Source organism: Alnus glutinosa, chromosome 3 (assembly GCF_958979055.1).
Source record: "Alnus glutinosa chromosome 3, dhAlnGlut1.1, whole genome shotgun sequence".
Classification (NCBI taxonomy): domain Eukaryota; kingdom Viridiplantae; phylum Streptophyta; class Magnoliopsida; order Fagales; family Betulaceae; genus Alnus; species Alnus glutinosa.
In genome coordinates, this window is record NC_084888.1 from 31058247 (window position 1) to 31085335 (window position 27089).

General features: G+C 35.9%; 4 protein-coding genes across 5 annotated transcripts; 1 reads left to right on the forward strand and 3 right to left on the reverse strand.

Moving 5' to 3' along the window:
- Window positions 1-1652: 1652 nt before the first annotated feature.
- Window positions 1653-5601, reverse strand: LOC133864656 (uncharacterized). Its single transcript, XM_062301056.1, has 6 exons — window positions 5253-5601; window positions 4960-5150; window positions 4820-4865; window positions 3425-3507; window positions 2979-3095; window positions 1653-1924 (listed from the first exon to the last, which is right to left on the reverse strand). The coding sequence occupies exons 1-6, from the start codon at window positions 5485-5487 to the stop codon at window positions 1853-1855; spliced, it is 744 nt and encodes a 247-aa protein (XP_062157040.1). The 5' UTR covers window positions 5488-5601; the 3' UTR covers window positions 1653-1852.
- Window positions 5602-5805: 204 nt separating this feature from the next.
- LOC133864657 (probable histone H2B.3) lies at window positions 5806-6380 on the reverse strand. The gene has a single exon (XM_062301057.1). The coding sequence runs from the start codon at window positions 6300-6302 to the stop codon at window positions 5886-5888; it is 417 nt and encodes a 138-aa protein (XP_062157041.1). The 5' UTR covers window positions 6303-6380; the 3' UTR covers window positions 5806-5885.
- A 5345-nt stretch (window positions 6381-11725) lies between these two features.
- Window positions 11726-22958, forward strand: LOC133863604 (protein BTR1). 2 transcript variants are annotated; one of them, XM_062299631.1, is made up of 8 exons: window positions 11726-12130; window positions 12694-12932; window positions 13020-13126; window positions 15864-16057; window positions 21011-21069; window positions 21976-22071; window positions 22155-22216; window positions 22522-22958. In XM_062299631.1, the coding sequence occupies exons 1-8, from the start codon at window positions 12046-12048 to the stop codon at window positions 22616-22618; spliced, it is 939 nt and encodes a 312-aa protein (XP_062155615.1). In that variant the 5' UTR covers window positions 11726-12045; the 3' UTR covers window positions 22619-22958. The 2 variants fall into 2 exon arrangements, with proteins under 2 accessions (XP_062155615.1, XP_062155614.1); XM_062299630.1 differs by having other exon boundaries at window positions 11727-12130; window positions 20948-21069.
- Window positions 22959-25497: 2539 nt separating this feature from the next.
- LOC133863342 (uncharacterized) lies at window positions 25498-26877 on the reverse strand. The gene has a single exon (XM_062299286.1). The coding sequence runs from the start codon at window positions 26875-26877 to the stop codon at window positions 25498-25500; it is 1380 nt and encodes a 459-aa protein (XP_062155270.1).
- Between the last annotated feature and the right edge of the window lie 212 nt (window positions 26878-27089).

The following is a 27089-nucleotide window of genomic DNA, read 5'->3' on the forward strand; positions in this document are numbered from 1 at the left end:
TTAAAATAAACATATATCATTTTAATAAACGAAGTTGTAAGAATTTCTTTCAATTCAATTTAGAAGAAAATGGTGTCGGTTCCTAAGTCCAGAATCCAATGCTTAGCAAAATTAATGTATCCTAGTGAGACTTGGGCCGACAACCCTATTAAAATAATATAAAGCCGACCCAAAAATAACATAACTCAAAGTCCTGAAAAATAAATTAACATGACAATAAGATGTGACATAATCACTGCCATGCATCCAGTGTCCCCATCAACTCTTTCAAGGTGGGAAGAACTTGACCCCATCGAGTGTAACTCCTGACAGTTCTGGTAGTACTCTCACAGATCAGGATCATGGTGCTTCGTGTCCCTGGCAATCCATGTGGAGTCTGAGTCTAGTTGTCCCCTCCAAGGAATTGAGAAATTTTGAAGTCCTCCAACCCCAGTAAAAGCAATTTGTTCATCCAAAAAAGCATCAATATTTTCTTCATGTGCTAGTGGAAGGGGGGTTGCTGTATAGGATCAAGTACGGGATAGGTTTTTGGGACGGGGAAAGGTTTCCTTGAAGCCTGAAGGGATCAAGTATGGGCTTGCAATTTTCGAAAACGAATCCAAGTGATCGAAGACCGCTTGGATCAAGTATGGGCCAGCCTAAACTCAGATACGACTTCACCATGCCTAACACTGTATTTTCCACAAATGGGTCAAGAGATTTCAGGGCTGGTGTTGCACCAACGTCTCAGTGGGTTATGAAATCAACTTGAGGCATTACCCAGCCCACAGCCAGAGTAGAACAAACCCAGGCTTACACAGACAAGTCCGTTAGTGAATTATAATACAAATGATATTTATAAGTTGTCTCACTTTTCATATGACGTTGCAAAAACTAACAGATTCTATTAATTTGGTGGACAAAAAATAAGTTCAATGAGTAATTCGTAATTATAGTTTACCGTATGAATTTTTTGTGCCACAAGAAGTAATTAGTAATTTAGGTTAATCTTAAAAACCACTAAACCAGTGGTGCAATTATCCTTTTTAAAAAAGGCAAATATGTTTCTTTAAATAATTCACCACACTCATTTCATACTAACTAACATAGCGTGTTTTAAATAACTTTTTATGCCTTTCACATCTATTTGTCACTCATTTCACATCAATTGACGTAACATTTTCTAAATAACTGACATAAAAAGTCATTTAAAACAGGTCAAAACTAATATAAAATTAATGTGATAAATAAGTATATACAGTAACATTACTCGTTTTTTTAAAAAAAAAAAAAAAGAGGGGGAGGCCCGGGAGGGGGATAAGAATGTAATCAATCTTTTGTCTTCTCTTTTCAAAACACAAAGACACTTAAAATAGGATAGTTACACTTTTTCAAGCAAAAAACCAAGAACATCCACCAAAACGCATTAACAAACAAAAAAAAATCTAAAAACATAGTTGAAGTTTATGAATGATAAATCAGAATTTGCAGAATTTCATTTTTAATACCAGCGATGATACCATAATAACTTGTTAAACGTAGATTTTACTTATTTCCTTTTCAATCTGAATTCCTCTCTTCTGTTTCAAGGTTCATGAAGATATGTTGCGCTGAAGATTGATGATAATCTCAGCATTCCCAGGACAACCTTAGAGAGCAAAGTAAAGAATTGATAGCATGAGAACTAAGCCCGTAGAAATGTCACCAACAAGATGAAACAGTACCACAAAGACTACAGCGAACAAGTTGGGTAAATCATTTCTTAAATAAAGTTTACAGAATGAATATAATCTAGGGAACAGTGAAAATGATTTACAATATAAACGAGTCATGAAGAAAGCCAGTGCTGTGGCATGTGCTGTTGTCCATAATCTCAAATCTCACCTGTCCCAAGAGCCTGCCTTGAAGTATCCCCAGAAGCCCATGCTTGATAGTCCTTCACGAGCTGCACAACCAAGAATGAAACACAACACATCGATCAAGACAAACATAAATGGCTCTCAGCACATGAACCACAACATCTTTGGCTTAAGCATATTATTATCAAAAAAGTTTAGACGTTACTGTTAGGATCAGAAAGAAACAAAATGGGTGGTCAACAAACAGACTTCAGTGGGAAATAAAACTCTCCATATTTAATTTAAATATGAAATGATTCATTGTGTCAATATTATTTTGTGTGCGAGTACTTGCATATAATCACATATATATTGATTTACATATGATCTCATAATTTATTACTAGGTACAAGTACAATCATTGCAGACATTGTGCACAAACTAACAATTGCAAATACAAATAGAAGGTGAAAATCCAAATGCTCAACAAACACAATCAAGCTATTTGATTTGCAGGGGACACCAAAGACAGAACATATTCCAAACTAGAAGGTGAATTCCGCTAGCAACTCTGAGAGAGAATGTTTCCAAGCAAGTTGTGGTAGTCTAGTTGGGAAACAAGACTTGCATGTTTATCCACAATATATAAAGTAATATTGAAACGGCGGTAGTTAACATTCTTTCCTACAGATTGTGTCATAATTTTCATGATGCAACATAATTTGGGAAGAAGTAACTAGGTCTCAAGCATAAAAAGAAGTGAGAGAAAAGCAGGAATCATGTAAGCACTTCAGCATCATTCAGCCTATCTATTCTTTCAAGGTGAGAATGCTAAACCAAATAGGTTAAATTCTTAAAATGCTACTAATAATTTTTTAGTACCATTTGATTGTTCCCTAGGCATCTCATCCATTCGTTAAAAAAATAAGGCAGGCACAAGCAACAATAAGTTTCCACTTGGAAGATCTATCACAACACACAAGAAGGTGTCGTTGATGATATATACTGTATGCCAAAATGCTATCTACTTAACATATTTCAAATTGCAACATGCACTCAACGTGTGGCTAAATTTAATCAAAACGAATTGTGTGAAATTAGCAATTGCAACTTTCCTGTTTAATTTGGGAAAAAGGAAAGCTAATAAAAATTTCAACAAACCTGTGCCATAAACCGGGGAAGCATAATCCTTAGTATTTGTTCAAGGACTTGTGTACCAGTTGATTCAATTGCTTGCACTGGAATTGCACGAAATGCAAAAGGAATCTCAATGCTAACCTGGATCCAGATGATAATCCCAAATACAATTTTGAGATACTTACAATCACTTTAAAACATTATGCTATGACTAGGAACAATCATTGTTACACCCGTTAAGGTTAGGTTTGTACACTTAGCTTCATAGAGGCATAAAGGTACTGGGTACATAAGGCAATCCAAAGCAAACTAAAGTAAACATATTTACTAAATGATTTATAATCATGCATTTCATAAATTAAATTTAGTTTGCTCTAAATTGCCTTATGTACCTTTACACCTCTGTGAAGCTAAGTGAACAAACCTAGCCTTAACGAGCCAGAGTGTAACAATCACTTCAAAATCATCACCTCAATGACAGTATCTGAGGTCAGTTGTTGCGCCAATAAGTTGTTTTTGTTGCTCTCACATGATATGTGGTTCACCATAGAAGCTGCATTCCCATACCAAATCAATGTCAAAGCACTCCTGAAAAAAGCATAAACCAAATGACTCAACATGATAAAGGTTTTTCTAAAGAGACTTTTTATTTCTACTTCTGCATCATACAGAAATAACTCAAATAAATTTAGTTGCATCCAAGTTTTGATTGTCCAATTAACCCCATTGTCTTTGCAACCACAACATACAGTGACAGGAGTGACCATTGTGTGGAAGCATGTCCTTCTATAACCTAAAATTTTAATCATATAAACAACAAAATGCCATTAAACTTAAAACTTATTCAGTAAAGTGACACAGCTGCCTCCATACCCATACGACATCTGCATTTCCATTACTGCATAGTATAAAAGTTATTCAGTGAAGTTAAATCAGTTACCACCATAACCATCCACATCTCACATCTGTGCTTCTCTCTCTGGACCATTCCATTGGTACTTAGGAGATAAGTGATACCCTCAATAATGCCATTAGCAATATACTTGCCTGTGTAGTGATATTTACTACACTTTGGGAGTTTAGCAGGCAACAATAATAATAGTGATATTTACTCTAATATGGAACTGCCTTACGAACACAGGGCATGCTATTGATGGTAACCATGGACCTTTCAACTTTGCACACCATTAGTTTTTTTTTTTTAATCAAAAATTGATCTACAATAAATTGATGTAATGTGGCATCAATGTTTCATTGCTTATGTTAGCATCTTCTCTTAATGGTTACTAGATTAGTCATGATAGTCCTTTATATTAACTAGAGTCTTATTGCTATTTGACTTCCTACTTCAATTAAATCTCCTTCCCACCCCCTCTTTTCTAGCTTTTCTAATCACCCCTGGTTTTAATATCCATGCCAAGTAAAATGTACGAAGTTATTATTTTCTTTGCAAGGAATAAGCAGCTTGTAAGCCAACAAGACCAATAATGAGTTACCCTCTCTAAAGGCCCGTGTCTCCATGAGTAAATCTCTCCAGCTATGATCATTGCACAAAGATTTCTCCAGCTATGATGATGTCTATGTTACTTTACTAAAACTGTGACCTCGAAACTATCATCGATAACCAAGAACTCATCTAAGATAATTTGACAATCAAAATTCATTGCAACCAAAGGGTACGGCTCTACAATAACAACCAGCCGAGATATTGTTAAATATGTAGCAGACGATAAACTGTAACGCATATGTCCTACTCTACAGCATACAAAAAACAACAACCAATCCATAAAATTCTTCTCCAACTACAAAACACTCCATTTTCAGCCGATAAACATCAAGTCATAAACCAAATCCTTATGACTTACCGTCAAATTTGTCATTCTGTGCAGCAACCATCGGCGAACCCTCCAGCTGCACCACCAAAACCATCGTCACAACAAAAAGGGTACCACCAGATTCAACCCAAAAGCAAGCCAAAGCAAAAAGAAAGTACACACACACACACCTTGCATGACAAGAGCCTAATGCAACACCCATTGGGCTGCTCTTCCACTCTGACAAGCAAGACAGGGCAAACCTCGAACGCAAAGAACTTAATCCTATACACATAACACCTAAACGTGTTCTCATCCACCCTCTCAATCCGCTCCGCATCCAACACCGAATACTGACTCGCGGGCAAGCTCATATACTCAACTGCAACAACAACAACAATAATAAAACTCCACATCAAGTTCCAAAACCCTTAGACATTTCAAATTTCAACTCAAAAATCACAAAATCCCATCCTAACATTACTTAGAGGGCGTTGAAGCTGTCGAACCGAGATGGACTCCTTACGCCGAGCAACGAATCGAGCTTTCTGCGTTGAATTCGCCGAGATGCGGAGTGAGTGTCTCGGAAACTCATCAGCCGAGTAAGATGAGCCCAACTGAGCACCATGACGGAGGCACAGAGATTTTCTAGAACTGGCGCTTGGACACAAATACGGACTCAATCCAATGTTGCACGAACTAGAAGCGCTTATTGCCATCAAGCCCACAAGTTCAAAATTTTCCTGACAAAACTATTTTTATTTCTTATCTGGAACACATTGAAGATTAGCCAGTAGATGCCCTTGGTGTGATTCTGCAAGAAAGAGTGGTCTGCGACTGGCTACCGTAGCCCAGCTATGGGCTCGGAAAGCGCACGCGACAGTCACGTGATCGTCCGAAAGGGGTAATCATTATGCGGGTCCGCTTTGTTTAGCTTGCTGACAGGTGGTGTGTTTTTCGCAGGCGTAGTTTAGAATATCACATAAGGTTTAAACTAAAATGCGCCGGTCGCGCACAATTGTGATTAAGTAGAAAAATTCAAAGCAGAAATTTCAAATTTCGTCCATTAAAAAAAAAACTCTTTACAAACGCTAATAAGAGCTAGACACTGAAAACCCTAAGAGCTAGTGAACTTGGTGACAGCCTTGGTGCCCTCGGACACGGCGTGCTTGGCAAGCTCCCCTGGCAAGACGAGGCGCACCGCAGTCTGGATCTCGCGGGAGGTGATGGTGGGCTTCTTGTTGTAGCGGGCGAGCTTGGAGGACTCCTGGGCAAGCTTCTCGAAGATGTCGTTGATGAAGCTGTTCATGATCCCCATGGCCTTGCTGGAGATACCGATGTCCGGGTGCACCTGCTTCAGCACCTTGAAGATGTAGATCTTGTACGTCTCCACGTTCTTCTTCGTCCGCTTTTTCTTCTTGTCCGCCGCGCCTTCCTTCGGCAGCTTCTTCTCCGCCCTCGGCTTCTTCTCAGCCACCGGAGCCTTCTCCGCCGGCTTCTTCTCCGCTGGCTTCTTATCTGCCTTGGGCGCCATTTCAAGTTCTAGAGACTGAGAGAGAGAGGAGTCGATTTGTTTCGAATGTTTTGCAGACTGTAGAGTTGGCAACCGATGAGGAGTACTTTGGAACTGGGGCTGAGAGGTTTGTTTATATAGAGGAGAGCGGAGAAAGCTGATTGGTTAGTTTTGAAAGACGGGGATCGATGACGTGGAGGTTTAGTTTTTTGGGAATGAAATCGACGGTAGAGATTCCGTTTTAGTGGGAACAGAACTATAAATGGTTGCGAAAAGGGGGGATTTTCGAAAATTTCGAGCCTTGAGGCGCGTTGAAAGGTTGGGCGCCTGAGGCTAAATCGTGGCGCGGCATAATTGGTTGAGGGGTATTACTATTTGGACTTTCAAGCTAAATATGTTTTTTTCTGTATTTTTTTTTTTTCTCTTGCACTTCAAAAAGTTTAAAAACACCCGACTTTTTTTAGTTAATTTTTTTAAAAAAAAAAATATTTTGATGCGATATAAAATAAAAATTAATTTATAATTTTAAGAGCATTTTGTATAATTGTATATTTGTATTTATATTGTTTGTTATTATTTTGATTTTGATAATAGAAAATAATTTTTTTTATAAGTAAGAATAGAAAATAAAAAATTTAACAAACTTTCGAAAAAATAAAAACAGAAGATATCCACCCAAACAGAAAATTTGACCATTGCTCATTTTGTTCGTTTTTACAGACAAAAGACAGATTTTTTTTTTTTTAATTTTTTTTTTTTGTAATAAAAATACAGTTTTTTGAAAACATATTCAATCATGATTCATGGCCAATAATGTTAAGACTCAATGAACGATAAAACTTACCAACACCCAAAAAGCGTTTAAATCATCAATCATGTAAACCCATCATGGCCAACAAAATTAGACTCGAATGACATAATTTAAGTTGATAACAATTTTCATTCCAACAATTTAAAATTTTGTTATTTTGATTAGTATATGAATTAATAATTTACAATATTATAGTAATTATAATATTCATGGTAATTATTAGGTTACTATAGCAATCTGGCGTGGCAATGTCAATAGTAGTGACGGAAACAAAGATGGCATATTTCTCCAAAAAAAAAAAAAAAAAACCAAAGATGGCATAGATGAGAATGATAATAATAATGATTATTATGGATAATTGCACCGTTGGTCCCTGTAGTATACCATAATTATTTTTCACTCTCTATGGTTTAAAAAGTTCATGAGAGGTCATTGTGGTTAGCAATAATTACAAATCGATCCCTACCGTCAAATTCCATTAAAAAATTTAACAAATTCCGTCAAATGCCACGTCAGCGCCACGTGTTGCCAATAAGATGGCAACACGTGTCCATGTTAATAAAAAAAAATATATTAAAAAATAAATAAATCAACTTATTTTTTTTATAAAAAAATAAAAATAAAACAAAACAAAACAAAAAAAAAGGAACCAAAGGGGTGGCCCAGCCAGCCATTTCCTGCCCTTTTTTTAAAAAAAAAAATAATAATAATAATAATAATAATAAGTTTATTTATTTATTTTTTAATAATTTTATTATTATTAAGATTGACACGTGTCGCCAACTTATTGGCGACACGTGGCGCTGATGTGGCCTTTGACGAAATCTGTTAAAATTTTTAACGGAATTTGACCATAGGGATCGATTTGCAATTATTGCTAACCACAAGGACCTCCCATAAACTTTTTAAACCATAAGGAATAAAAATAATTATGACATACCACAGGGATCAACGGTGCAATTATTCTTAATTATAATGATTTAGGGGTGAAAATGTATGTTCATGCGTTGGATTTGTCGTGTCAAGTGATATGTATATTATTATATGGGTTGACTCGAACTTAACGTATTTAATTAAACGAGTCAAACTCTCAATCCTGACATGACTTGTTTAAATAAATAGCTAACATGACACAACCCATTTAATAACTATATCATATCTAGTCAATCCAAACATGACTCATGTCAATCCGTTTCAACATGCTTGATATAAATTTGTTAAATTGACTCAAATACTAGTATGACTTGATTAACATCATTTCATATCTTAAAATTATAAATTATTTCAATTATACACCTTCACAACTAGATATATGATAATCAATATCCAATTAACCATAACCATAATTAATAAACATAACCTAACTTCTTAGGGTAATATACAATTGGAGTAATATTACAATCCAATAAAGTTCATCTAAATAAACAAACATGTTGCAATAAAAAATAAGGTTACATGTCTAATTGGATTTATACTTTGAGGTTTTTATTTTTTTATGGTAAAAAAATTTTTAAAATAAAAATTATTATATACGGATTATGTGGGTTAGCTATGGGTTAAGCATATAGACTCGAAATTGACCCACCTATTAATTGTGTCTAACCAGGTTGACTTAAATTCTATTTTATTAAACTTTAACTCATTAATTTTACATTGAGTTTATGTCGAATTTCAAAGTTGTGTCAAAATTTATCAATCTTAATGATAGTGATTACAGTAGCCATGTGATGACCATTATTATAATATGATGGTAATGAAGATGTATCAGATTTGAAGATATGTTAACCATATTTACCTAGTTACTAAAAGAGTTAGTCACAATTGGGATTTCTAGCTAGTAATCATTTGTATTAATTTGTTTGACATAATACAAACCTAATGCTAGATGTTGGAGAAATAATTTATGCCGAGGACATCTGGACCCAAAGTCGAAGAATCAACTTGGCTAGGTCATCTCGGTCAAAAACCACATCGGAGGCCCAGGTCACCTCGGCCACAAACCATCTCGGAGGGCTGGGTCACCTCAGTCACAAACCACCTTGAAGGGTAGGCTCACCTCTGCCACAAACCATGTCAGAGAGCCGCGTCACCTCGGTCACAAACCACCTCGGAGGGCAAAGTCACCTCAGTCAGAAACCACCTCGAAGAGCGAGGTGAATCCCACAAATACACCAGAGCTCAAGTCGGATCATTCTAGACATTCCAGAATAACCCATGTTCCCGAATATCTCGGAACTTGCCAAGGAACTTTGAGAGATCCCAGATATTTCGCCCCCAAACGTGCAATAGGGACAGCACCACAAACCCCGGACAATCTGCATGTTTAAGCCCACATCGCTACTAAATGTAGATCCCCAGGAATCCAGGATGTGCGGAATCTGAAACCCACGTCGCCACTAACTATAGATTCCCGAGAATTCAGGACGCCCTGGGTACTTCAACTACATTTAGAATCTCTATAAATACTGGGTTTTTACAGATATTAAAGACACTTTTTATCTCCTAAAAATTACTTTAAGTATTCTCCTTCAAATCTTGTGCTAACTTAAGTATTGAAGTGGGATTGTCAGCATCTTCCGATGTAGTGTTTCTTTTTCCAATCTCAAAATAAGGAAAAGCTTAGACGAATTATAAGGTGACACGTCATCAATTGGAAAACTGTACCAACACTATAATTCACACATCTATGCAAGTCTTGACAAGGCAATTTGGAATACATTATTTATCTGATATCATTATATCAAGTTTAATCGAGAATTTCATACTCTGATTTTGAGGTCTGAGTTATCAAATAAGTAATGGTAACAATGACTATATAGTTGATGTGGGGTGCTATTTCGATTAATTGTTTACTTACTGAACCGTAGACCTACTATTCCACTTGTAAAACACTGTCCAATATAGATTGAAACTATGAAGGAAAATGGCTTATAATAGATGGTAACAAACGTCCTTAGAATATTTTGGATATGTACACCTTTTTGGCCCAACTAGAAATGAAACCATGACATGACCAATAGTGGCGGAGCTACCAAGGGGCTTGGGGCCACCCCCCCCCCCCCCCAAAAAAAAATTTATTTTTATTTTTATAATTTGGCATTCCCAAATTCCAAATGTTGGCTCTGCCCTTAGTGATCAATTAAGTTGGACGACATAAATGCCTTAATGTGTATTCATAACTGGTTACATATACTATATTGTAAACATGATGTATATAGTTGTTAATAGTAGTACATAATGTTTATGTTTTTATAGCTATGGTGATTTATTATGCAATGTTATGGTTGAAAAAAATACAAAGCAACTTTTGTTGTGCATTTATGGAAAGGAAGTAGCAACAACGCATAGGCGTAACTATAAAAAGTATAATTATTGGGGGACGTTACATACTACCCCACCGTCACCCTCTAGCCTACACAGAGGAAGGCGGTGGAAGATTGTTCCACCCTGATAGAGGGGGCATTGAGGGTGCTTCCACACCCGCACACCTTTGTCGAGGAGGAAATCCACCTCCACAAAAACGGTCAATGAGGTAACTTCACCACCTAACACCTATTCGAGGGTGGAGATCCACCTTTGCGCACCTTTGAGAGGATGAAGCTCTCCACTTTTGCCCATCTTGGGGGGGCGGTGTGGTTAAGCCACCAATGCACACCTTTACGAGAGTGGTCTACCTCTCCACCCTCACTTGAGGTAGATCATTACTCCCACTGCTTTTTTATGGGAGTGTAATTATCTTCTGTTGCCCTTATTTATGGTGTGAAGAGTAGCGATGTGGTGAATTTTTATTTATTTATTTATTTTTTCTCTTTTAGAGCATAATTGCCTACGTGACAAGCTAACGTACATCTAATTAAATAAGTGTGTCACGTTTTCGTTAATAGGTGGCATAGGCTATTAAAAGACCAATTAACGAAGATAGGGGATTTGATGTTAAATATATAAGGTAGGTTATAATGTCACGACACGAGACAAGAGGAGCTTTACACTCAGATCAAATAATGGAGATGTAGATTTGATTCCTTTCAAGGAGAAGTTTCAAACAAATAATTAATTAAAAGTCAAGGAACTGATAAAGATGACGATTGCCATTATGATCTTTACATATACAATTCTAAATAATAATTAGAATAACTACATAAATAGTTGTATTAACAGTTAGTTTGAGTCTCAAACAGATCTGAAAACCAAAGTTTATAAATTATAATTATAATTATAAAATCGAGCTCCAAAAGCTTTAGAGGGAATTAACTTATTCATTTAAGTTTCTATTTTCTGCCCCTATTCACGTATACAGAAAAATATGCCTTTATCAACCGCCTTATCACAGTCATTATCAATACAATTCAATTTTTGGATTGCATCATATATTGCCCTCAAGAAAGCTTTTTTCTTGTGATTTTGGTAAAAACAAACTATGAGTCCGACTCTATTTAATATATATATTTTTAATTTTTATTCGTAGTTTTAATTTTTTAGATTGGGTTAAAAACAAACTATGGGATGTTTGGGTCCATCGCTCCTCATTTTGGCATTTCTCTTTTATGTTCTCAGGAAAAAATAATTTTTATTATATGCTTTCACCAAACAACCATAGTCCATAGATAAAGAAGCTCAAAAAAAAAAAAGAAAAAGAAAAACCGGGCTAAACAAAAAACACACACGTAGCTCTGCACACAGATAATAGATAGGTAGCAGGAGTTTCAACTCACAGCTCAGCCCCTCGAACCCATCCAACCCAACGCAACCCTCCATTAGGCGAGAACGCACGCTGTCGGCGCTCGTTTTCTCTTTCTAGCTTCTTCTCAAACTCCAGCTTGTCTTCCTCTCTCGAAAGCCATTCCAATTGCGTCTGAGCATACCTCTCTCTGTCTCTCTGTGTGTGTGTGTGTGTGTGTGTGAGTGAATTTGCTGCTTTCTCTAGCCAGAGGGGAAGGAGGAGGATACAGAGGAATGGAGTCGACAGAGTCTTCATACGTGTCGTCACCGGAGGCCCCGCGCAAGAGATCTCCGCCGCCGCCCAAGTCGCCGACTTCAGGTCTCTCTGATCCGATCTGTTCTTTCTCTCTCTAAAATTCCGATTCTCTCTCTAGAATTTTCTGTAATTATTAGCTGCAATTCGGTCTGAATGCTTTATTTTGATGCCGTTATTTGTTAATTATCGTGATGCGTTAGGATGGTTACAATGTCGTTCTCCAATCCGTGTTACCCTAACCCTAACTCTCACCCTAAGCTACTGAGAAAATTGAGGGAAAGAAAGTAAAACAAAGATTCCGAGTGTTAGGCCTTGTTTGGCTGCTGAGAAAGTCTGGAAAGAAGCATAATTGTTCTTAGAGTAACATGGATAAGAAAATTAGTTCTAGATGCTCGTTCTATATTCAATAATTTGCGTTATTGCACCGATAATACTATGTTATGAGCCTATGATCGTCTGGTTGTTGTTGGTGATTATGCTCTCTGTGACCATTGTAATTGCGTATAATGTGACATTTCTAATAACATCTCATTTGATCTCTTTTTAATTATCAGAATTGTTGAAATTCTCCCCAGATTTGTTGCTTCTGCTTATTCAATGTATTTTGTCATGCATGCATCTCCCAGATTCTATGGAGAAGCCCACGTACCTCAAGTTTCTTGTATCAAATGCTGCAGCTGGTTCTGTTATTGGAAAGGGTGGCTCTACAATAACTGATTTTCAGTCACAATCTGGAGCGCGAATTCAGTTGTCACGCAACCATGAATTTTTTCCAGGGACAACTGATAGGATTATTATGGTATCTGGATCAATTAATGAAACACTCAAGGCTGTAGAACTGATTCTTGCCAAATTGCTTAGTGAGGTAATCTTGATGTTTGTTTCGGTCTATGTTTCTAAAATATCATTTTGCTTATTTCAGACACTAATTAAAATTTTCTTTTGCTGGTAGTTTCAAACTGAAGAAGGTGATGATGTTGAGCCAAGAACAAAAGTGAGACTTATTGTTCCAAATAGCTCATGTGGTGGCATAATTGGGAAAGGGGGTTCTACCATAAAGTAGGGAAACTGTTCCCTTTATTTTTTAATCATAAAACATGCTTAAGATCTATGCTCTTAAAACTTTACTCAGAAATAAGCAGTTTTTATTGGCCATGACATTAAAAAGCTTTGTGATTGAAATGCTTTTTTTTTTTTTGTTAATTTTTAATTTTTAATTATTATTATTTAATTTTTTATCTTTTTCCCTTTACAGATATTAAACAAACATTGGGCTTGTTTATGTAGAATGTCTTCATAATACTTGAATGTGTGCTGTTTACGAGGAATTAATTGTATGTATTGAATGCTGATATAAGTTAGAACAGACTTAGATGATATTGAAATAGTTTGGTGTAATTTTAGATTACTCAGAGATAGTGGATGTCTAAATGTGTTATGCAGTTATATCATTTTCTTTTCAGCGAGAAAATATACTAGCATTATGGTGTTTAACATTTGCGTCCTGAAATTGAATGTCATGTTAAATATGTTTATAAATATAATTTTACAGCTTGATAGGACACTTCAACTATGCCACTTACCAATCTTTGAGAAGTGTAGCTAAGTTTGAGCATGGACAGGGATGAGGTGATCCCATGTGCACTTAGTTGGGTTTCAAATTTGAGTGTGAACTTGGGGATTTAGGTAATGGAAACAATTAGATATGAAACGCCTAGGCTAGAGGAAAAAATACATGTTAAAGTTACACAAATCGATCATGTTAATCAGTTGATGCATAACTGAGGTAGGGCCTTTTTTTTTTTGTTGGCTTTGGAACGCCCATCCTTTCTAGTCCGCTTCTTATGCACCCAAGGATTTTTTTTGTTTTGTTTTTTTTTTTTTTTTTTGTGTGTGTGTTAAACGTTTTATTTTCATTAGATCTTACATGAAACTGGACTTGGGGGAGGTTAAAGGTAAGTTGTTTTAACTTTTAATATTGTTCCATGAATATGGGGGAGATGTCTTTTTGATAGGGTTTATTAAAATTACTATGCTAAAGGTACTGATAGCTATCATTGTGTTTGTTGGCTGTATGCAGTCATAAGTTTCTCCATAAAAGTGCTACGAAACATGCAATACTGATTGACATTTTGACCTCCTTTTACCTTTTTTTTTTTTTGGGGGGGGGGGGGGGGGTTGAGGGGGGATTCTCTTGAATTACATAATTGATGAGTCAGTGGAGGTCTGCAAACAAAAGGTTTGACTTGGAGTAGAGAAGATGTTAAAAATTGCCACTCAGAGCTAAGTTCCACTCTTTCTATGGTGGTTATTGAGTCACCTACGAGGTTGGTTGAAGTGACGGAGTTGATCATGAAATATTGATTAAGAATACTATCCTGTTAAACCCTAGAGGCCTGTTTCTGAGATAAAGTGGCATCATTCTAGGGGTGGATTTTTTTTTTATCAGACCTATGTTCTCATTTGGATTCTCAATCTTTGAGTTTTAATCTGCCGAAATCCCAGTTGTTACATGCCTATGACTCTGGTTTACTTCATATTGTCAATAGTTCCTCCCAAGCTAGAAAGAAATTGGTACATAGAGTGGACAGATGTGCAGATGTGCAGTATTCCATTATTCATGGAGAAATTTTGAGGAGTTTTTAAAACTTTTTTCTTCCCAAAGTTTTTAGTGTTATGCCGGGATATTTTTTTAAGTGTATCTATGTCTTATGGCTCTAGTTGATGGACTGTCTTCATAATTTGAATTAGTATATGATCGTTGTAAAGACTGTTGATATATGGTTGCTGATATAAAGAGGGTATATATATAGGGAGATTTGTGCTTAGATAGGAAGGCAAACAGTTACCCATTTCAATCTGATGTTATTTATTGAGAATGCGCAACATTATAAATGTCCATGGGCTATGTTTGTTAATATTTGAAAGTTGATTTTTGTGTTTTGATTTGAAAAAGTTTTTGACGTGACAAAAGGTGAAGTTAAGAAGTGTTTTCGGTGGGGTCCATATTTGAAAAGTGTTATATGGAGTCACAGAAGAAATTTGTTTGGTAAACCTTTTGAAAAGTGTTTTGTATTTTCAAAGAAACAAACATTGAACTTGCTTATTTTGAGATAACACGTTTAATTTTTCAAGTGTTTAATTATCAATTTTTTTTTTTTTTTTTTTTTTTTTTTTTTCAGGTGTAGAGCTTGATTTGTTACTAAAAAAAATTTTAAAAATAAAAAATAGAGGTGGCAGTGCGGCCACCTCAAAGGAAAATGGGTGGCCATGTGGCCACCTTTGACCTTTTGAGTGGCCGTTGGGCCACCTCTGTCTTATTGGGGTGGCTGTGTGGCCCACACCTCTTCTGCATTGAGGGTGGTCGTGCTTGCCACCTCTCTCTTTTTTTATTATTATTATTATTATTATTTTAAGTAATAAGTAAGCTTCTACCCCTACGAAAAGAACCGTCTGTTTTTTCAAAATATTCTTGAAAGGCGTGAAAAGTTCTCTAAAAAGTGTGTTGTGTATTATTTTTGAAAAGTGTTTTGTTTTTTGAAAAGTGTGTTTCAAAAAATGAATCGTTTGTCAAATGTTTGAGAAAAGTTTGCTTTTGTTTTTTAAAACAGAAAATAATTATTAAAATTTTTAATAAACATAGCCCATATTTCTTGTAATTTTAACTTTGTAACCCTTCATGTCTCAAATTTATTAAGTGCTAGATCATTGCTTCTTGATTTTGAATTGCAGGTTCCTGTTAATGTATTTGCTTGAAAAGGTGCTATTGCTGATATCTAGTTTTGCAATTGAGCAGGTCATTTATCGAAGAGTCGCAAGCTGGCATTAAGATATCTCCTCAGGATAATAATTACTTTGGGTTGAATGATAGGTTAGTGACACTGACAGGAAATTTAGATGAGCAAATGAGGGCTATTGATCTGATTCTTTCTAAGCTAGCTGAAGACCCTCATTACTCCCAGTCTATGAATGCCCCATTTTCATATCCAGGTGTGTCTTCTGTTATCAGATTATCAATTCAATCATACTACTAGTTTACTCAGGGCAGCTATAGTTTCATATGTTACTGGTACAGTTCATGCTTTCTTTATCTTGGTCTTATAGGCTAAGTGATGCTCATGACTTGGTGCCTCTATCTAATATTTTGTACTTTTTTAACATGTGTTTTACCTCTGCTGTGAAGTGTTTACAGTTTGGTTAACACGCATATTTAGTATGTGGTTTTAGTTTGCAGTGAAAATTTTGGTAGGTTTGTAGTTTCTTGGTCTTATAGATTAGGGTTAATTACCTTTTCCTATCTTAAACTACCACTCATTTACGCATTGTCCCCATGAACTATCAGTTGTCACGCTCAACCTACTTGAACTACTATTTCCTTACAAAAGCTCCACCGTTAGTCAAAATCGTTAAAAGGACGTGAAATGACAAAATACTTACTTAAATACCCATTTTTTTTTTTTAAGTTTTAAATTTTGTATTTTTTATTTGAGGGTATTTCCGTCCTTTTACGTCTAAAAACACATTCTGTTTGATTTAACGATCTTGACTTACAGAGGGGTTTTTTTTTTGCCAAGAAATGATAGTTAAAGGCAGTTGAGTGTGACGAGTGGTAGTTTATGGGGGCAATGTGTAAATGAGTGATAGTTTAACAGGAAAAAAGGGTAATTAACCCTATAGATAGCAATGTTCATGACTTGCCGCCTCAATCTAATATTTTTTACTTTTTTAACATGTGTTTTGCCTTTGTTGTAAAGTGTTTATAGTTTGGTTAATAGTAATGCTAGTTACTCTTCACATTGGCTGACGTGGCTTGTTTTAAGTGGCTAACATTTTTATTTTATTTTATTTTTTATTTTTATTATTTGATTTTTTTGTGTAACGACCCAAGAAAAAACGCTAGTCATATCTGCATGATCACTCCAAAATGACTAGTCAATTTGTAGTTTCTCTATAATTACTTATGAAGTCCAGTTTTACCTAATAAGTAAGCAATGTGGGACTTATTCTTCACATTGGCTGGCGTGGCTTGTTTTAAGTGGCTAACTTTTTTTATTTATTTTATTTAGTTTTTTTAATTTTTTTTTTTATAACTACCCAGAAAAAAACACTAGTCATATCTACGCTATCACCCCCAAAATGACTAGTCAATTTGGAGCTTCTCTATAATTATTTATAACATTCAGTTTCACCTAGTAAGCAAAATGAGATTTAGTACTCATGAGTGTCTCTTTTATATAAACCATCAACTCTCTATGGGCTACTCATCTTCCCAATATGGGATTGGGTCATGTGATGTGGTGCTGATTGTACCACATGGCATTACTAGTTGGCTTTGATACTATTTGTGACGAACTAGGAAAAAACGCTAGCTACATTTGCGTCATCACCCCAAAAAGATTAGTCAATTTGGAGTTTTTCTAAAATCACTTATAAAACCTAGTTTCATTTAGTAAGTAATGTGAGACTTAACACTCATGAGTGTCTTTTTTATAAATCACTCACTTTATATGGTCTACGTATTTTCTTAATATGGGATCAGAGTGTCACAACGTCAACCAATGTAAATAGAGTTTGATAAATGGGTCTGAAGAGTAGTATTACTCTTTGGTTAATGCATATTTAGTATGTGGTTTCAATTGGTAGTGAAAATTTGGTAGGTTTGTAGTATGTTACAAATATGAGCATATCTAAATCCCTTTAATCAAGTAGCACCATAATCGCATTATTCAGAGGTCATGCGATTTAGCTAGAGTTGAGAGCAATCTCCTCCTCTTCCCTTCCCTAACCTCCCCCTGGCTGATGGTCCTTCTCTCTCTTGCCTTTGCATATTTCTGTCGGCCCCGGTGCTCTGAAGAGTGAGGGAGGGAGAATACAACCGCATATGACGATTAAGATCTCTATATTCTAAATGTAAACAGATGAATAAGGAATGATGAGTGGTTTAATATTAATAGATAAATTAAACCTGGAATTATATCTTTTTTTTTGGAAATAAAGCTTACCTCCTATTGGAAGCCTTAAGAGAGAGAGAGAGAGAGAGAGAGAGAGAGAGGGAGATCAAAAAATAATATCGGAAGGCAACAAATCTTGCATCCAATGAATTCGGTGAGCAAGTAATGACCCTCGCTATTTGTTGAATCATGTTCATATCCATCTCCATCACCATCACCATCGTCATTACTCTTGTTAAATTGGGGTGAGAAGCTTAGAGACCCACTTGATGTGACAAAATTAATATGTTCCTGGAGAGCGTGGTTTTGAAAAAATTAGAATAGACAAGGCTTTGAGCTGATATGGAGGAATTCAACTGCCTAGTGGCAAGTGCAAAAGCCACATTCACAGCGACAACTAATGTTAACCATTTTTTTTTTTTTTTTTATAGGAAATGAATTTTAAGTGTTATCATGAAAAGGGTATCAATGCCGTTACAAGATAATGAAAGTTGATGTGTAATTCATGAAGAGGATCTCAAAAGAAGTTAAGTTCTCCAACAAGTGAAAATATTATTAGATTTGGAACTTTTATTTTAATCTATTTTAGTATTTTCGTATTGTTTAGAATTGCCCTAATGGCTGTTCAAGAGAATTGAGCGAAATTGACGTAGCCGATAGCGTGACAGGAGAAGAATCGAAGCAACAATGTCTTCTATTTGAAAGAACCACAAGCCAAAGCTTAAAAGAAACGATAAAAAAAACTAACTTTATTGATTAAATATTTCATTATCAAAAGCGGATCTTTTCATTACATTCAACACTCCTTTTATAATATAAATACAAAGCTTCAAAAGGAAAGAAACTAATTGCTAGGATTAATCTAAACATTGCAATTTCTTAGCTATAGAAAGTCTAACTAATGCTAGCAACCTAAAGAGTAAAGATGGGGAAATCTCTTAAAGTTGGAAAACTAAGGGAAAGTCAAAGCTAACAAATAAAAATCATTAACTCTAGTCTAAGAAGGAAATAAATCATTTTGAAATTGGCACGGAATTTGGATGGAAATTCTGAATGGAAATTAAGTTAGGATTCTTGTATGTTGGGGATGCTTCCATTGTTGAAGGCCGGATGAAAATCTGCTCAAATGGTGCTGTTTGGATTGTCGTGGTTGCACTCCCGTTCGAATGAGAGTGCACCCTGTCGATTTGGCAAGGTCCCTAGTAGGGTTGGCAATTTGGGTTGACGGGTCGGGTTCGGGTCGATCTGATTGACTTGTCAACCTGTTAAGGGTCAAACCAAACACGACTCGTTTAGTTAAACTGATGAAACTCTTCAACCCTGATACGATCCACTTGACCCATTTGACCTAACCCAACACGACCCATTTGTCCCACTTTGACCCAAAGACGGCCCGCTTGACTTGTTTGACCTATTTCAACCTGTATTAATTAATTATATAGATAATTTCATAAATGGGTCAAACGGGATGATCCATTTATTACTTGAACCCGTTTATGCCAAACCTTAAGCTTCTAATGTTGTGTCGGATTTGCGAGTCTTGTCAGAAAATTGTCATCCCTAGTCCTCGGTGCGTTTTGGTCTCATTCCTATCTGAACGGGAGTGCAACCAATCGTCTTAGGCCATACTCTCGAGAGGCTCATTCGCACCCTTGTCCAAACGGGGTGTGACCGAGCTATTCTTCATCTTCTTTATCTCAATTGATAATTGGAGTTATTTGCCATCTTATGTAAAATTTTGAAGAATTTCACCCCGTTCTTCTTCTTCTTTATCTCAATTGATAATTGGAGTTATTTGCCATCTTATGTAAAATTTTGAAGAATTTCACCCCGTTATTGTTTGCCCAAGTTATGATGGCTGATTATTGTCATAGGAAGAGACAGGAAACACAAAGGAAGTTTCGGACCATAGACATATACTCTTAAATCTAAACAGTTTTTCCTATAACATTTGAAATTAAAAAGTTTTGATACTTAAGGCCTTATAGGATGACGCTTTTGCCTTCACATGACGACAAGTTGCGCTAATTCTTCTCACTTAAAATTATGAAAACAAATTTATTCCTAGGTGAGAGTCTACAGGTATTTGCGGCCAGAAGTCAAGGTCCCCCATAACACTTGCTCGATTGTCCAAGAAATTTACAATATATATTTTGGATTAAACATCTATACCTTTATTGTATTTTGTCTTTAAAGATGCTGATAGCAGTCAGTGTTTGTCCCATGTAAATGAAAATGAAATCTAATAAAGAGGCTGTCCTTATATGTTCAGAGCATATGTCCTGCCATCCGTATTTATAGTACTTGATCTGGTGCTGTAGTCTGATAATTCCACCTTCCAGTCTTGGATGTTTTTCAGAACTGAGAACCAACCAATGCCATTCTCTGGTCTTACCAAGTAGTTCCTTGATTAGATGACACCTGAAGGGGGGATCTTTTTGCGCCATACATTATCTTGATATTTAAATCTAGCCCAATAGATACGGTATTTAAGTTCCATTCTACTGACTGATTTTAAATGGCTTGTTGAGCGAATCTCTGGCTTAAATTTTGTTTAATGTGTTATTCTTGTTTAAAGAACCGCTCAAGTATCCAGGATCCCTCTAAAAAAGAAAAAAAATTCCCATAGACCTAGGTGTTATGAATTTAGTGGTTCATTATTAGAATGCAGATACTGATAACATTGAGTCAATCATCAAGGTTCATGTTTTATGACAATGTTTGATATATCAGTACTTTCCAATGGATGTAGGTTATTGCAGTATTCGATGTTTTTAATGCTGGTTATAGATAGCCCTTAAAAATAGAAATTAGGGTGGGCGGTTCTAGTTTATAGCACACTCCTCTACTATTGCTTGTTTTGTAATTTTTCTGGAATTGTTATGGTAAAGATTGATATCTAGCAAGCTCTCTTCAACTTGAATCTTAGGTGTTTTCTCCTCCGGTTTTCATGGTATTCCATATACACATGTGCTTCCTTCTGTTGCAACAGCGGCCCATAATGCTAACTATGGATCAAATGGAGCTGGTGGGAAGTTTCAGAACAACAAGGTTCATTATACTCCACAACTCTTTATCTCTGTTGATGTTTCCCTACGTTAATCACACTGATTATGTTGATGCTGGATTTCTATGATTCCTTATTTGCCTAGATAGGCTCTATAATTTACTTGCATGCACGGGCTAGAAGTGCCAATCTTCAAGGGACCTTAATGAAAGACTAGGTTTTCCAGATTAATTTGACTTTTTTGTAAGGTAGAATCAAAGTAGTATGTTACAATAGACGTCTTTCTATTTCCAAGCACTTAGCCTGAATGATATTGAGTGTTATATAGTTGATTTTTACTAAATCAGTTTGGAATGGTTCTAGATTTGTCCACTGCTTAGTTTGTACACGGAAAAGATGTTGCATGAGGATCCTATGTGGGTAAAAAATGTAACTGTATGACAATGTATAAATACACAATTCTTGCTGTGTACCAGATTCTTAGACATTAAAATTGAAATAGAATACTTGATGCAACACTAGAGCTATGCATGGGCTTGAGTCTTGTAGATGTTTCTCTTCTTTCACTACTTCCTAGCACATTAAGATCTTCAGATGCTAAGATCAAAAGAAACCATGCTCGGTAAGTTTAAGGTGATAAATTGCTTTCTACTGATTTATCCCTTCCCTTCTTGAACATTGAGAACCAGCAAATTGGGTTGTATGTTCTTTGGTGGGACTGACAAATCTGTTATCATTTCTGGTGAACCCCAAGTACTGATGTTCCATGGGAAAAAATGAATGTGTTTATGACTGATATGAAAAGCAGTGTCTCAGTGAGTGCATGCCTATGTCCTTGTTATTTCCTTCAATATTATTTTGGTGTTGTTTTGAAGATGTTCCAAGTTACATTTGTGTTGTGTATGTATCATGGATTATGATTTACAGAAAGCCTTGGTGATGTTTTTCAGGAGGATCGCAGTAACTCGGTGACTATTGGCATTGCAGATGACCATATAGGCTTGGTTGTTGGTCGTGGTGGAAGAAATATAATGGAAATCAGCCAGGTATATAAGTAGAGCAAATGGTGTCGTTTTTCGCATAGTATTATTGGATATGCACTAAAAGTAGAGCACTTTATTTTTTGCAGGTTAGTGGGGCTAGAATAAAGATATCAGATAGAGGTGATTTTATGTCTGGGACAACTGATAGGTAAAAAGGACTTCATCATGGTCATCAATCTGCTTGCCTATACCGAGAGGGACAAGAATGCTCTCCATTTCAAAGAGAAGCCATTTCATGTTCAAGATTTAATTTTGTTGCATCTAACGGTGTGAATGATGTTACATCATTTAAATTTTTTGAATAGTGTGCCAAGATATTTATTTGATGGCATCATTTACACCGTTAGATTGCAACAATATTATATTCTGACCATGAAATTGTCCCTCGAGGATCCTGTTACTTTGGCAATAAATGTATTAATGGCTCGTCCGTTTGGTACCTTTGTTGTGCAGGAAAGTGACAATCACGGGGTCACAGAGAGCAATCCGTGCAGCTGAGTCGATGATAATGCAGAAAGTGGCCTATGCTTCTGAGAGGGTCATTGATTAGCTTTAAAATATTCCCCCCCAACCAAAATTCTGGTTGACAATCTTGTGGTGGACCTACCTGAAATTCTCGTTATACAATTTGTCATTTTTTTTTTGTTGAAATGTTCTCACATGATGATATCTGTTGGGAGAAATCTGCATACTTTGGTAGGGGCAGGAGCGGGAAACTTTCTTTTTGCTGAGAGAGATCATTGTGCTAGGAATTTGTATGAGATCACGGAGTAATTTATCCCAAAGGAAGTGTTGGAAGAGGCCATTGTTGATTGACCATATAGAATGATTAGCTTTGCTTCGATCTATTTACAGTTGTAATTTCTAAATGAGCAAGTATATTTTGTCTATTCTATTTCTTCATTGGATACTTGGTTTAAAGTTTGAAGATTTTTCTAATAGAGCAATTGTTCTGCAACTTATAATAATCATCTACTTTCTCCTCTCTCTCTCTATACAAATTCAAATTCTGTGTCATAATCATTGTAAGAAGAGTTTTATTAAAAAAAATTGTAAAGGCGCCTTTAAGTACACATGGTGTATACAAAGGAGCACCCAAAAACAGTTATACTCCAAAACCTGAAAGGAACACCCAAAAAACAGCTCACAAAAAAACCCATTTAAACCCACAGGAACCTAAACCCCAAAAAAACAGCTCACAAAAAAACCCATTTAAACCCACAGGAACCTAAACCCAAAGCCCGTAAACCTAACACCTCAAAACTTCCAAAGACACACAACCCTACATTATGTGTGCCTTGCCTTTTCAATGCTTAGATGGAGCGCAAATATCGCCATAATTAATGGAGCTTTTCAAATTCAAAAGCTCCCTCTTGCATTTGGTTTTTTAGCGCGTTATCATCTTATTCCATTCTTCTTCCGAAGCGTCCAAGATTGCCTAGGACTCCTTGTCATGGCCCCCATCTATCGCCCAATCCAAGGGCATTCCCTCCCAAAATTCGGCATCCTTCTTCCAAACAACAAACTCCATGGAAGGATCAAAACCGACTAGCCAATGCCTGAGAAAGAGAAAAGCCATTGACCTCTTCAGATGAAGGAATGAAGCTACATCTCGGAGTGGGGGGAGGTAGCCTTACCACCCCAACGTCCTCGACCTCCCAAGGTGTAATGGAAGGGGCAAGCGCAGTCGGTCGCAGGTTGAGAAATCCCTTCTAAAGGAGAGAAAGAGAGACTGTGAGGATCATTTCCCTTCCTTTCTGTGCTGGACTGAATCAGGAGAGAGAGTCAGCAAGTGAGAGAGAGACTTCTGGCCGAGAGATAGTTACAGAATAAGAGGATGAGAGAGCTTTCTTTTCTATTTGTTTTGTTCTTCTTTTCCTTCCCTGCTAGGCTAACCCGAGAGAGAAAAGAAGAGGCTCCTTCTTCCTCAATTTTCTGCCGAAACCGAACACACAAAGAGGGAGAGCTTGGGTGAGTTATCTACTGGGTTTTGATTGATGGAGAGACAAGAAAAGAGATGTTATTGGTTTCAAACCAAGAGAGATAGAGAGCTGCTTGGACAGAGGTAGGGGCGGAACCAAGACGAACTTATATAAATACGTAACTACGTACATAAGTATATAGATACATCTAGTTTTTCGCTATGTGTGTGTTTGTACTTGTTTATGTAAAATAAAAAATGTAAAAGCCTTAAATTTAATTCCATATTAAATTGTAAGTCATGCAAAAGTTACACGTCTATTTCAAAATCATCTTAGAAAACATCAAGAGAGCTTTCCTCTGGAATACACAAGTTTCCTATTTTTTTATAGACATGAACACAAAAAAGATCCCAAAAAAGAACATAACTTCTCCTTCAAATTATGCTCGACGACGATCACTAATAGAATAAAATTCATCCATTATCATCTCTGAAATGAAATTCTTAGCAATTTCTTTCTCAATATAAACTATCATATGGTCTGCAAGAAATTCATCTTTAATTCTACTACGAAATCTATTTTTTATAAGTTTCATTGCAAAAAAAGCTCATTCTGTAGTCGCAGTAGAAACAGGGAGAGTCAACACTAGACGAATCAACTTGTCAATCAAAGGATAGATCTTTGACTTTCTCGAATTTGCCAATCCTATGCATAACTCATATAATGTAGACATATTTTGAAAATCTGAATGCTTTAGCACATCAAGCTTACAATGCTCCAATTGAAACTTCAAACAGAATCTTTCTTGCACGTTGAAATCTTTAGGATAAAACTTCTCAGTTAATTTGCATATATCATCAATCTCATGATTTGTAGCATCTTTAGGGCTTAAAGCAATGCTAAGAATGAAGAGTTCTACAGCTTGCTCACCAAATCTACTTTTCGATTATTGTAATTGAAAGTCTATTGCAGTAGTAAATATATTAACTCTAAAATGATGCTCAACTGTTGTTGAAGACCCTTCATCTTGACGACGAGATTGACCTCGAGCTCTACTGTAATAAGCATTTCTATTAGGAATATCAATATCATTTTCTTCACAAAATGATTAAACAGTAGCAAGCAAAGGCTTCCACCCATCTTCTCTCATCTCTTGAATGAATGATTGTGTAGTTGAAACTTGAGTCATGGCATTTAAAATGTCTAGAGATTTTTGTTGCAAAGTTTGACACAATATATTAGTGAGTCTCATAAGATCTTTCATCAAATGCAATATCAAAATAAATTCAAATGATGTTAATACCATGTAAGCCGCTTCAGCATCACCACGTTGAGAATAATTAGCTCTCTCCTTGGAGATATTATTGGGAATTGAACAAGTTGAACCAAACATTTTTATCAAGCAACAAATAGATCGATAATGAGATGACCATCGAGTATCTCCAGGTCGTTGCAAAGTACCAATTTGGTTTGCTCCCCTTTCTAGTCTTAATTTTATTAGAAACAATCAAACTTTCAATTTCAGCAGCTTGACAGCTTGTAATTCATCATGGCGTTTTGAAGAACCACCAACAATATTGATAATAGAAGCCAATTGAATAAAGAACTGATGAATATGCTTGGCTTTTCTAGATGCTGCAACTAAAGCTAATTGTAGTTTATGAGCCATGTAATGCACATAATATGCATAGGGACAATCCCTCAGAAATAAAGCTTGTAACCCATTCCATTCATTACGCATATTACTACCTCCATCATATCCCTGACCTCGAATATTCTCAATTTGAAGGTTGTAACAAGAAAGAATAACACATATATTCTTTTTCAAAATTGCTGCAATAGTATCATTGACATGCACAACAGGAAAGAATCGCTCTATTATAAAACTATATTTATCAACAAACCTCAGAATAATAGCCATTTGCTCCATTTTTGACTCATGCTGAGTTTCATCAATGAGAATGCAAAATTTGGCATCTCTAATTTCTTTTCGAATCATATCCCACATTTTATTTGCAATGATATGTAGAATTTCCTTTTGAATTTTGGGTGATGTATATTTCTCATTCTTTGGAGCATTTTCCAAGACAAGTCCAGAAACATCATCATTATAAGTTGCTAGGAGCTTTATCAATTCAATGAAGTTACCTTGATTTTTTGAGTCAGGCTTTTCATCATGACCTCTAAAGGCACATGCTTGGAATGCTAGCCATTGAACACTATCTACTGAGGCTTTGAGCCGCAGCCGATTATTCTCTATTTCTTGTGATGTTTGTTTTTCAACTAACTTGTCAATATGCCGTGACTGATTCATTAGATCCTCACAATATTTCACAGCATTTTTATGTGGTAAATTTGGATCTTTCCCCACGTGTCCTATTAAAGAATTATTCATTTTGTCACTTGCCTTTTTCCAATTGTTAAAGCCTTTCACAACAAATGCATCTGATCCTAGACGACCTGTTGATTTCTTAGCAAAAACATAACATTGAAGACAAAATATGGCATTCTTTGATTCTGAGTACTCCAAACAAGTTGAGTATGTGTTGAACCAAGAAGCTTGAAATCGGCGACGATTATTACCCTCTCCTAAAAATGGATATTCCGAAAGAATGGGTTGACATGGACAAGCATTAATATAAGCACGTTGCATTTCATCTTGTAAGTTTACGGGAAATTCCCATATTTGCGGACGTAATCCTGAATCACGTTGGAAAGTGGTAGCATCCATTTCTTCAGGCTGAATTAATCTTGGACATTTGGAGGTGCGTTTATCAGTCACTAAAGCTTCAATTTCTGTTGCTAAAGGCGTATTAGTATTGACTTCTGAGTGACTCTCATTTTTTTTTTTCTTAAAGAACGAATCAAGTGTTTTTGGCTTGCCCATATTTTTCTTAACTTTAAGAAAAATTTATGGATCGAGAATTAACTTGGAAAATTTCTAGACGTTAAGATTTTATTAGAATTTTATTATAGTTCTTATTACTACTAACAAGTGATATTTATTATAGTTTTTTATTACCACTAAACAATAAAAAAACACACAAACACACAATAGTATAAACTACTAGTAAAATAAACTAAGCACAATTTTTAGGG